Source organism: Magnolia sinica, chromosome 8 (assembly GCF_029962835.1).
Source record: "Magnolia sinica isolate HGM2019 chromosome 8, MsV1, whole genome shotgun sequence".
Classification (NCBI taxonomy): domain Eukaryota; kingdom Viridiplantae; phylum Streptophyta; class Magnoliopsida; order Magnoliales; family Magnoliaceae; genus Magnolia; species Magnolia sinica.
Window position 1 is genome coordinate 23,141,682 of NC_080580.1, and position 12,782 is coordinate 23,154,463.

At 41.5% G+C, this 12,782-nt stretch overlaps 1 protein-coding gene across 1 annotated transcript; it reads right to left on the reverse strand.

The window, feature by feature from the left end:
• Window positions 1-331: 331 nt before the first annotated feature.
• Window positions 332-1,319, reverse strand: LOC131253084 (histone H4). Its single transcript, XM_058253911.1, has 2 exons — window positions 1,165-1,319; window positions 332-845 (listed from the first exon to the last, which is right to left on the reverse strand). Exon 2 carries the CDS (start codon window positions 828-830, stop codon window positions 519-521), a length of 312 nt encoding a protein of 103 aa, XP_058109894.1. The 5' UTR covers window positions 831-845; window positions 1,165-1,319; the 3' UTR covers window positions 332-518.
• Between the last annotated feature and the right edge of the window lie 11,463 nt (window positions 1,320-12,782).

A 12,782-nucleotide genomic window follows, 5' to 3' on the forward strand; every position in this document is an offset into this window, starting at 1 on the left:
AACAAAAAGGCTGTAAATCATTTACGGCCTATGAGTGATTTACTAGTAAATTATTTACAATATAAACCATTTACCACCAACTAAACTTCCATAAGCAACTTTGCTAAAAGTCACCTTTTAGCAAGTAAACAACCCCAAATAAATTTCAATTACGAAAATTCAAAAAATAAAAAAACCACTATAGATTTGAATTTCAAATCTACAAATGCCCAAAATCCAAACTGGCAACCAACTTTAAAAAGAAATGGGAAACCAAGGCCTTTTTTAGCTCTTTTATAATGTCCTAAACGAAGAACCAAAAAGAACAGAAAAACAGAAATATGAAAGGAAATAATAACAAAATATAAAAGGATACTTGTATTCATCGAGATAAAATCCAACACACATGCATCCATTCTTCTCCCATACTTACATGAAACTAAAACAAAGAAAGAAAAACCAAAACAAAACAAACCCACCAAAATCCATCCATCTTCCCATTTCTTGACCGCAAGACTTTCATCAAGAAAATCCCCCTCCTAACCCCCAAAACCATACAAAGTCCTTCCTTGCCTCTTCAGTGCATACACCACATCCATCGCAGTCACTGTCTTCCTCCTCGCATGCTCCGTGTATGTCACTGCATCTCGAATTACATTCTCCAAAAATATCTTCAGCACTCCCCTTGTCTCCTCATAGATCAGGCCACTGATCCTCTTCACACCACCCCTCCTTGCCAACCGCCGGATCGCCGGCTTTGTGATCCCTTGGATGTTATCTCGAAGGACCTTGCGATGGCGTTTCGCGCCGCCCTTGCCCAACCCCTTTCCTCCCTTTCCACGGCCAGACATTGTCTCTCTTTCTACCTTTAAGAAAAGAAAATAGAAATCAGAACCATTAATCATGCAGTGATTGCTGTGGACAGTCTAATGGTATCAAGATCCACCGTTTGATCAATCAAGCGGAACCACAGCCATTCGCGCGGCCGATTTAAAAATCGATGAGCCGTGCCGCCCAGTAAGGCGAAGCCGCGTGGACTACCATTTTGGATAGTCACGCGTACTAATTTGATAGATTTGAAAGCCTTATTGCAAACCCTAGAGGGATCTGATTAAGCATATAGAACAGAAAACAGAGATCGATAGAGCATTCGAAACCCTAATATGAGAGAGAGAGAGAGCTGACCTGAAATTTCAAAGCTTCGAACTATCAAGCGCGGAGAAAGATGCGGTGCTGGGAAAATGGGTTTGGGAGATTTATATAGAGGGTGGTTGGATCGGGAAATGGCGGGGATCGAATTCAGAGATGAATTTTCGGACGCTTTGGCAACCGTTGATTGCTGTTTGTGAACGGGCGAGATTATCATTGTAACTTCGGTGCGGATCGATGACGTGGCTAGGGGCGTGAAATTTTTCAAGGTGGCCCGCGCATTTTACAAAACGCAGCTTTCTGTTTTGAAACGAGGAGCGGTAATGGGTTAACCGCCTACGCAACGAGCAATGGTCGGCCCGAGCCCCACCCATTTACTAAACGGGTCCAACCAAATATTCAGACCCGAGACTGACTCCGAGATGTCTTGACCAGACCCACTTCATTTTTAGGTCAGTTTAATCAAATGATCCTAACCATCTTGGTCTTCACTGTTTATCGCATGGGACACACTTTTGATTGATGTCTCTCTTAAAAGTTACTTTGATTTAGATTACGCTAGCCATCCAATCAATGGTTATAAATGATAATCCATATTTAACTACAATTGAGAAGGTTGGATGAACCATGGTTTTGGCCATCCATCGTGTGGAGCCTACCTTTGACTAATCATTCGTCTCAAACGAGCACTTTGATTCGATGATCCTAACTATCCAATGGATGGTCTGTTGCTAATAGATGTCTTAAATTTGTCAATGAGGGTTCGTTGACATTGAAGCCGGTCGATGCCATTGAGTATTTTTTGAATTTTCGTCCCTGCTCGCTAGACATATTTTGTTATTTTTCAATGACATCAAAATTAGTTTGATGTCATCGAAAGTTTTACGCAGATTTTCTACGAAAACGCAAATTTTGCAAAATTTGTTTCCTATTCCATTTTGGCTTCTTTCTAAACATATATAAAGGAGTGTATGCGGGACTGGGATGTATTCTAAGGCATTCTAAGGTTTCTAAAAGGGTTCCAGGGTTTCTAAAAGGGGACTCTAAGGTTTTAAGGGGTGAGAAAGTTAAGGTTTGAAGATTGCTCAAGATGAGTGAGTTCTCTATCTTTGTAATATCTTCTTTCATAGTAGAATTTTATCGCTTTGTGCTGTGGTTTTTTCCCACAAGGGTTTTCCGCGTTAAATCTGTGTTCTACATTGGTTTGTTTAATGCTTTTGGATTACTATCCTAAATCCATCTTTGTGTGATTCCGCAGCACAAATCCTAACAAGTGGTATCAAAGGTATTGTTGGGGCACAGATCTGGATCTACAGGATTGGCAATAATGGAAAATACTAGGTATGATATTAAGAAGTACTCAGGCAAAAATAACTTTGAGTTATAGAAGATCAAAATGATTAGTTCTTTAACCAAGCAAGATGAGGATGGTGCTCTTGAGCCGAAAAAGTTTACTATGACTGATGATGAATGGAATACTTTGATAAGAAAGCCTTATCCTCAATCTGTTTATGTCGTATAAATGAGGTTCTCTATAATGTTTTGAGGAAAAAAACTGCAATTAGTTTATGGGCAAAATTAGAGGATATATATGCGAAAAAATCTTCTGAAAATCACCTACACTTAAAGCTACAGTGGTATAACTTCAAGATGGCAGAAGGTAAAGATTTTGAAGACCACATCAGCAACTTTAATAAATTGGTTTGCAAATTGTTGGATATGAAAAAAGTGATCAAAGATGAGGAACAAGCATGTATGTTGTTGAATTATCTTCCGGCATCATATGAGTCATTCAAGGACACAATGTATACCGCAAATAAAACCCTAAGTGTCCACATCGTTATTTCGGCCCTTCAAGGGAAAGTCATGAGAAACCTAAACGACGACATGGAGACATCTTCTGATGCATTGATTACGAGAGGTAGGAATACTGATCAGGTACAGGATATTCAAGACCTAGATCCAAATCCAAGGGTAAGGGCGAAAGAAAACTAAAGTGCTGTAACTGTGGGATGACTGGACATATGAAAAAGGATTGTACCAATCCTAAAACGAAGAAAGAAAACTCAAAGGCTTCTTCCAAGAAGGCCAATGTTGTCACATTTGATGAAGAGACAAGTGGTGGTGATGTTCTGTCTATATCCATGATTAGTCATTTGCACGACAATCATAAAGATGAATAAACCCTTATCACAGGAGCATCATATCACATAGCTCCTCATCGGAATTGGTTTGCCAATTACAAGGAATGCGATGGTGGACAGGTTTTTATGGGCAATGACAATGTCTGTAATATTGTGGTTATTGGTATTATGAGAATCAAGATGTTTGATGGTATAGAGTATACCTTGACTGATGTCAGGCACATTCCTGATATGAAGAAAAGTCTGATTTCTCTCGGTGCACTCGAGACTATAGGGTGTAAGTTCACCGGCGTCAATGATGTCCTTAAAGTAACAAAAGAGGCACTTATGGTTATGAGAGCACAAAGACATGGAAATCTTTACAGGTTGATCAGAAGCACTTCAGTAGGTGGAGCAACAACAACTATTGTAAATTCTACATTTATAAGTATGTGGCATGCTCATTCGGGCCACATGAGCGAGCTTGGCATGAAGGTACTATCTGATCGTTGTTTGAGTCCAACTTTTAAGAATTCTGATTTAGATATATGCGAGCATTATATATATGGTAAACAATCAAAATTATCTTTTAAAACTGGAAAACATGTATGTAAGGGAGTGCTTGATTATGTACACTATGACGTATGGGGGCCATCGCCAGAGGTTTCCATTAGGGGGTCATCATGGTTTGTTTTATTCATTGACGACTACTCTAGGAAAGTTCGGGTTTACTTTATGAAACATAAATCCGAAGTTTTCACCATATTCAAATAATGGAATACAATGGTGAAAAAATAATTATGGCGAAAAATAAAGGTTTTAAGGACTAACAACAGTGGAGAATTCACTTCCATTGAGTTTAATGAATATTGCAAGGATGAAGAGATCATTAAGCACAACACAGTGCACCACACGCCCGAACAAAATGGTGTGGCTGAAAGAATAAATTAGACTCTTTGGAGAAGGCTCAATGCATGTAATGACCTATAGAGAAAGGCCGTCAACACGGTCTGCTATTTGGTGAGCCGGTCTCCTTCTACGGCAATTGAATGTAAGATCCCAGAGGAAGTATGGAGTGGTCATAAGATTGACTACTAAGATTTGCGCATATTTAGTTGTGAAGCTTACTCTCATATACCGTCAGTTAAGAGGGATAAGCTAGACCGTAGAGTCAAAAAAGTATATTTTTGCTGACTACGTTGTTAGTGTGGAAGGTTCTAGGTTGTTCGACAAGGTCACACTCAAGGTCATCATTAGTTGTGATGTCAGATTCAACGAAAGCTCCTTATATCTACAAGAATGATCAAGAGGAGTAAGAGGAACCAGAAAGATTGATCGTAGACGTTTAGATTGACATAAATGATACTCACGCAGAGACAGATGCGCAAACAGAGGTACATGAACAAGTGGAGCAGCCACCTGTGAGAAGAAACTCACCGCTTGATTGCATGTTACCGGCAAGATACAGGGACGACTTTAATATTGCATATGTCCTCATTACATATGAGGGAGACCCGTCTACTATTCAGGATGGTCTCGGTGAGCCTGATGTAGAAAAGTGAAAGGCAACCATGGACGATGAGATGGACTCGTTGCACAAAAATCACATATGGGAGCTGGTGGAGCTTCCAGTGGGCCGAAAAGCGATCGGATGCAAGTGATTATTTAAAAGAAAATAGGATAAATACAAAGCTAAATTGGTAACGAAGGGTTATGCTCAGAGAGAAAGAATCGACTTCACAGAGATATTCACGTCGGTGGTTAAGCAAGTGTCTATCAGATTCGTGTTGGTGCTGGTTGCCCAATATGATCACAAGCTGGAACAGATGGATGTCAAGACTGCATTCCTAAACGGGAAGTTGGAAGTGCAGATCAAAATGAAACAACTAAAGGGCTATGAAATTAAAGGGACAGAAAAAAGTTTGTAGGTTAATGAGGTCATTGTACGTCCTGAAACAATCGTCTATGCAGTGGTATAAAAAATTTGATTATTTCATGTTGAGTCAGAAATTTACTCAAAGTGAATACAATCACTATATCTATTACAAGACACTGAGTAATGGGAGATTCATCATCCTAGTATTGTATGTTGATGATATGTTGATTGCTAATCATGATATGTCTGAAATCAACTTACTGAAGACTCAGTTATCAAGGACATTCGAGATGAAATATCTGGGGGCTGCAAAGAGGGTTCTCTACATAGATATTCATAGAGACAGGAAGAGGAGCGGGCTTTACTTCTCACAGGTAGAATACCTTGAAAAGGTGTTGATCATGTAACACTACGAACTCGAAAACTGGGCTCATAAAATTCTCAATCACCGAATCTGGTGCCGACAACCTCCATAGTACCTCGTTCTCAGCTCCCGACACCCATATACCAGGTTCCAATTCTGGGATCCTACAAGGAGGATTTTCAACATGAATTTGATTCACAGTAAGTATAACCATAAGCATAACCCACCAACAACATCATCACAACACTATGATCAAAAACTTTGAGTTCAATGCGCATAAAGGGAAATATAATAACAGAATCGGAAGCTCCAGAAGTCTACTGCACGCCCCAATCTCAATGTTGCTACGGCGTCCTAGCGTCACCTGCATGCATCAATCATACATAAGCTTATAGAAAGCTTAGAGGGTGGTGTAAGTATGTGCGCAATATGAGCGTGCTCAGAATGCAATATCAGAGTAATGTAGAATCATGGTGATGAGTACATGAATGCAATCAACCGTACCAAGGCTATGTGGTGTAAGACATGAATGCTATCAGTCATATCAAGACCAGGCGATGTGAGATGCAACTCAAGCATGTCAATTCTCATCCAAATTCACATATCAATGCAGCTCATCACTAGAGCATCAAATATTAGTACATTTCTCACTCTGGATAATCACCTGGGTTTAGTACACTCTAAATGACACTGCCCCTTTTCCAGGCGCGCAGTCCAAGTGAGCGTAAGAAACCTCGCTATCCACCTGGACAATAGTCTGTCAATACCTATCTGGCACGTCGATAGCGGACTTATTCACGAGCTGGTCATACTCAGCCTAGTAATGCCCCCTACCCTCCAGCAGGTAAGGCCACACCCCCTTCCAACCAACCACGACACAGTGGGAGACGCAGCCTCCTGGTATTTAGCCCTCGTGTGCTCATGTATTCACTCGGTCTCAACGTTGGAGAGTCTTCCGGTACCGTCAGGTTTAGAAATTTTCACCCAGGGACATTTATGGCGCCCCAATACTAATAACAGTATTTTCGGTGTCCAATCCGGTGCCCCTTATCCATGATATGCCCATAAAGGCTACGGCCCTGATGTCGCTAGGGCATACAGTAATCATGTCACATAAATGCGAGGAGCATGAATCACACTATCAGTCATGCAACAATCCTATGTGTACCACGCGCTCATGTGGGGCAACTCCGCCTATCAGGGAGCTCCATAAACAATCTACCCAATGACATATGCTATGATCAGTCACTCCTCATATCAAGCATACATATGATGCATATGGGCATGAATCATGGAGCTATACTAAGCATGTTATATGGTGATGAACTCTTTTCACAACAAAGATGGGCCTAGACGGCTTACACACAACAAGTATGAGCCTAATAATGGGCCCTAGGGAGAGTTACAATGCGGACATTTAACCAGCATTGCTTTACAATGTAGACGTCAAACCATCATTGCTCCTAAGGCATGACCGATCATAAACATTATTACATACATCGTGGTGGAATCACGCATCACATCGGTCCTCACATACACCGCTTGGGCCACATCCCATGGGCCACAAATATATTACAATGGGCCACATCATATGGGCCTTATATACATCAAATGGGATGCATCATATGTGCCTCATATACATTAAATGGGCCGCAACGTATGGGCCTCATATACATTAAATGGGCTGCAACAATGGGCCTCATATACATCAAGTCGGGCCTCATATGGGCCTCAAATACATTAAATGGGCCGCATCAACGGGCCGCACCAATGGGCCTTATATACATTAAATGCGTCGTATCAATGGGCCACACCAATGGGCCTCATATACATCATCATCAAGTGGACCGCACTATCTACACCATTCATTTATATTTTAAAGATCATTTTAGAGCATTTCCAAGAAGATAAATCATATCAAAAGATTATTTGGACCATACCACAAATAACAGTGGTGATAATGATTTCCACCGTTAAAACCCCACAGGGCCCACCATAGCGTTTATTTTCCATCCAATTGGTGCATATGGTCACAAAGACCTGAATTAGATGGAAAAACAAATATCATATTGATCCATAGCTTCTGTGCGCCCAAAAGGGTTTCAAGGGTAGCCGTTCAATCCCCCACTGTTATTTGCAGTGTGGTCCGCCTGATAGGTGGATCACATACATCATACGGGACCCACAGAGCTTGCAGACGTCAATACAGCAGCTACTGCTGCTTGTGGGTTCGCTGGTCCACCGTCCATATGGACGTTCTGGATTAAACGGGTGGACGACGTGGAATACAAAACATACATCACGGTGGGTTTCCGCAGATGGACGGCGTGGAATACAAAACACACATCACGGTGGGTTTCCATAGATGGATGGCATAGAATACAAAACATACATCACGGTGTGACCCACAAAATTTGGTAACGTCACCACTCCAGCTAAATAGCTGGTGTGAGACACACCAGCCAATCTGCGTCCAAGAAGGTGGGTCCCACATGGGGCTCACCATATATACGTATAATATATATATATATATATATATATATATATATATATATATATATATAATATTATTATTATTACTTTATATTATTTTTTTTAAAAAGACCTCTAGCGTCCAGGCCCTGGACGGCCTGGATGTAAAACACATAAATCATGGTGGTCCCCAGCAATTGGATGGACGGTTTGGACGCAACATATTCATCAAGGTGGGTCCCACACAAGCCATAAAATGATCTCTTTAAATGGCTGGACGGTATGGATTTAATGCATACCCTGTGTGTGGGGTCCACCGCATGGACAGTTAGATGAAACACATTTATCAAGCGGGACCCACAAAACTTGCTGACACCAAGCTCAACAGCCGCGTGTTGTTAGCCGTCCAGCAGATGGACTGTCCTGATTTAACGCATGCATGAGGTGGGTCCACACCTGTGGGACCCACTAGCAGCTTTGATCAAGCGGATATTTATGTTTTTCTTCCATCCGGGCTTGCCCGAAAACGGGCAGTAAGTGGGCCACATCTGCTGGACATCCAAAAAATCTGGATGATCCAGATTGTTGGACACATCAAATGGGCCACATACATCATCACTGTAAGAAGAAGAAGAAGAAGAAGAAGAAGAGAGAGAGAGAGAGAGCGATCAGTGTAGTGGAGGGACCCCACTACTATGGGCCCCTCATATGATTACAACACATATATCAAATTTGGTCCCATCACAAGTGGGTCATTGTTCACTCCCCAAGTATAGGGTTGTGATGTAGTAATAAACTCGGTGAGACCGAGGTCAAATCCCAAGGGACTGATACCTGTACGTTATCTGAAATTAAGTAGAACTAGAACTAGGCTAAGACGAAATCTAAATCGAATAAATTTAAGGAATAATGGTGAGATAATCATCTAAAACTTAAAGAATTCAGGAAAAGTAAACTAGGGATTCAGAGGATCCACTTATAGAGATCAGTGAGATCTTATGCTTGATTCAATTACTCAACTGGACTTAGAGTCCCATCTTCATCCAGTTGAAGAATATAACAATGGAAATCAAGACTGAACTTCATTTGATATAGTTTTTCAAGAGATGAAAGGTGTATGAATTAGAATGGATTCTATCACTAAACCATGCCCAGGAGACAAAGTAAACAACAGAATTAAACTAATTACCAACCAATCAATAATGTATGAAGGTTAGGAAGGGTACCGTCATCCGACCATGCCCAGGAGACGATGGTGAACAATAGGGCTTCCTGACGTCATAAACATAAAAAGGAAAGGAACATGCTCAAAGCCATCGCAGACCCATTGTAATTTTAGTCACAACAGACCATTAAAAACTAAAAACATTCCCTTAATTAAACTAAAATCAACATCAGTTCAGTCTAAACAAAAGGCACAAGCAAAAATCTCCCATCATGCTACAAGCTTCACCTCTTAGCCCTAGCTAAGAGGTTTAGCCTAGAATAGACATGATTAAGTTAAACATCTAAAAAGAAATAATAAAAAGAACAATAACTAAAAAAAAACTCTACAACTACTCTTTCTCTCACTGACGTCCCAGTCATGGATGCCTGGATGATCCTTTTCTTCCTCTCTCTCTCAGTTAAATAGGTCTTCCTTAGGTCGGCTAGAGTCGGATGAACCGACTCTGCTTTCGCACCTTTTCTTATGCAGCAGAAATAGATTTCTTACGCAGATTTCCTGGTGGGGCCTATTCTTAAGTTCAGATAGGAGATCCACTCTGTTCACCAGCTTCTCAAAATTTTGACCGGAGATGACTAGTTTTGGAATGTTATTGACGCGGCCAAAGGTAATAATCACGCTGCAATCGGTGCAGGGCTATCCGTTTATGACTGTTGAAACCAGCACGTGTGCATGCATGAGTACACAATTAACATGGGTTTGACCAGATCTCACCCCTCTGCATTATGGACGACTCGGATTGATCATTTGGTCCATGATGATGGCCCACTAAGATCATCCATAGCCTCTGTTTCGTAGAAAGAAACAAAGACACGGATGCTATTTAAGTCGGTAGTGTCTGTGGACCTACGATAGAATTCTAATGGGAAATCCATGCCGTCCATTAGATGAAGGACGGAAAATAACTCGGACGTGAATGGTTCTTGACTGATTTCGATGTGGCCAACTGAGTTTTTCTAGACTGCCGTCTGAATTGCGTTTGAACGATTGGGTTTAGATCCTCGCAATATTCTGTATTTCTGCCACCTAGGCAGTGATAAGAGGCTCGATGGGAGACCAATGGATGGTCCAGATCTGTAATTTGGACGATGAATGGGACCCACTATGGTCAACCGGTGGATGTCGCTCGAACTCTGTTTGCGTTTTTAGAAATTTTGAAGAGGAAGTCGGTCTTCGCCTGCTGACCGTTTCATCCGTTCGGTGCACGGTGAGTCCTCGTGTACATGGTGTACATGCACTACATCATAGGGTCCACTTTGATGTTTTCGTGAAATCCGCTCCGTCCATCCATTCTTTCATATCATTTAAACCGTCAATACCAATTTTAAAGCATATCCAAGTAACAGATGGGCCCAAAATCAATGGTTTATGGGCTGATCCATCCTTTCGGTCATTTTCACAGGGTTTCAACGACTGAAATTTGACATGTACGGTTAATTTATGGTCCTTATGCCATGTATGAAGTTTCGAGCTGAACGGATGGTGGAAACCCTGTGATCTTGCATTCTGGCCGATTTTCGGGTCACTTGAGCTTCGGTTTCTCAATTTTCTTGAATTTCTGGCATCGATCTTGGTCCCCTGGAGTCCCATCCATTGCCTTGGTGATTCCTAAGTGTTAAATCCATACTTTTAGAATCCTTTTTCAATCTAAGCTCGTAAATACACCCTGCATCGTAAACACGATTAAATCGGGCCGTTAAACAGTACCATGTTCATAAATCAAGGCAATAACTGGGGTCTGATATGCAATATTTGACCCTCAACAGTCGTCAAATTGAAAATCAACAGTGGATCACCCACCTATTGACCTTTTTCTTAGTCCCTTGGAATGCTAATCTCCTAAGCTCCTTCTTTGATGGAGGATGATGAAGTTTTGATGGTGGGGATGAGAGCTTTTGGGGTAGGGAAGTGGGCCATACCTAGCTTCTCCTTGGGAGGCTTGGACGTTGGCTTCTCTTGGGTTGCTTGGGAGTGAAGAGAGAAATGAGAGAGAGAGAGAGAAGTGATGGGATGAAATGAGATAGGTGAGTGATGTGTGAGTGACGGGTGGAGTAGTTTGTATAAGAGATGGGATGGAAAGGTCAGGGTGGAGAGAGAGAGAGAGTTGACTTTGAGAATGAGAGAAGGATGGGTTGCTTGTACTTAACTTGTACTTGTGATAGGATGTGTACTTAACTTGAGGTGATTGATTGATGTGATGGGTTGTAAAGATTCTCTTGAAATTTATAACGCGCGGCATTTTCCTCGAAATACATGCAGGCCCACAACTCCTGGCATGGGCATCGTATCGGCGCGCTAGAGGCGGCATTGGAACCGCAGCGTCAGCGCAGTCGCTAGGATACAAGTTTTAGGTCAAGTTGACTTTAATATACAGGACGCGACGTAGGGTCGTGTACAAATGTCGATTACAGGTTGTGGGTTGCTAGAATTCAACTGGGAGGACCGCGAAAACCTAGGGAATTGTACGGACTAGGATACGGGTCTTACAGATCAAGTATGGGATGGACTAAGCAAAGCCGATGAGTGTTCCTCATGTGGCTCATTTCAAGCTTTTCTCATAACAATGTCCTAAATCAAATGAGAAAAAACAAGTCATGTCTCATGTCCCTTATTCGAATGCGGTTGGCAGTTTAATATATGTCATAGCCTGTACGAGACCAGATATTTCACAAGCTGTCGGTGTTGTGAGCATATACGTGTCAAACCTCGGCAAGCAACATTGGGAAGCGGTGAAATGGCTACTTCGATACGTTCGAGGTACGAAAGACTACGTCTTAACTTTTAAAAAGACAGGAGCAAAGTTAGTAGGGTATATGGATTCATACTACACAGGCAGTGTGGATTCTAAAAAGTCTACTTCAGGATATTCGTTTGTACTAGCGAGTGGAGCAATTAGTTGGATGTCGAAACTTCAGTCTGTGGTGGCTCTTTCCATAACAGAAGCAGAGTATATGGCAGTGACGAAAGTATTTAAAGAAGGTGTTTGACTCAAAGGCATGATAAATTAGTTGGGAATTTAATAGGAGATCGTGCCAGTTAACTGTGATAGTGAAAGCACTATCAATTTGGCTAAAAATTCTGTTTATTACTCACGTACTAAACACATTAATGTTCGTTACCATTTTATCCGAAGGTGCTTAAGGAATGAGGTGTAACACTGGAGAAGATTCACACTAGCGTGAATCCAGCAAACATGCTCACCAAGGTCGTTCCTACGGAGAAGTTCAAGTTCTGTGCAGCTTCTTTGAACTTGGCGATGGCGTAAAAGAAGGACGGAGTGTGCACGAGAAGCGTTGATGAAAGTATGATGCAATACAGAGATAAGAGAAGAGGATAAAAAGTTATACGTTTAAAGATTGAAGACATGGTGGAGATCGTTGCTGACAGATGTGTTAAATCTGTCAATGAGGGTTTGATGACATCGAACCAGCTTCGATGTCATCGAAGCCAATTCGATGACATCAAAGTCGATCGATGGCATCGAGTATTTTTTGAATTTTCACCCCTGCTTGCTAGACATATTTTGTCATTTTTCGATGACATTGAAGCTAGTTCGATGTCATTGAAGGTTTTACATAGATTTTTTAGAAACGC

Coding starts and splice junctions, on each gene's coding strand:
- LOC131253084 (XM_058253911.1), bottom strand. CDS start 830: ATGTCTGGCCGTGGAAAGGGAGGAAAGGGGTTGGGCAAGGGCGGCGCG.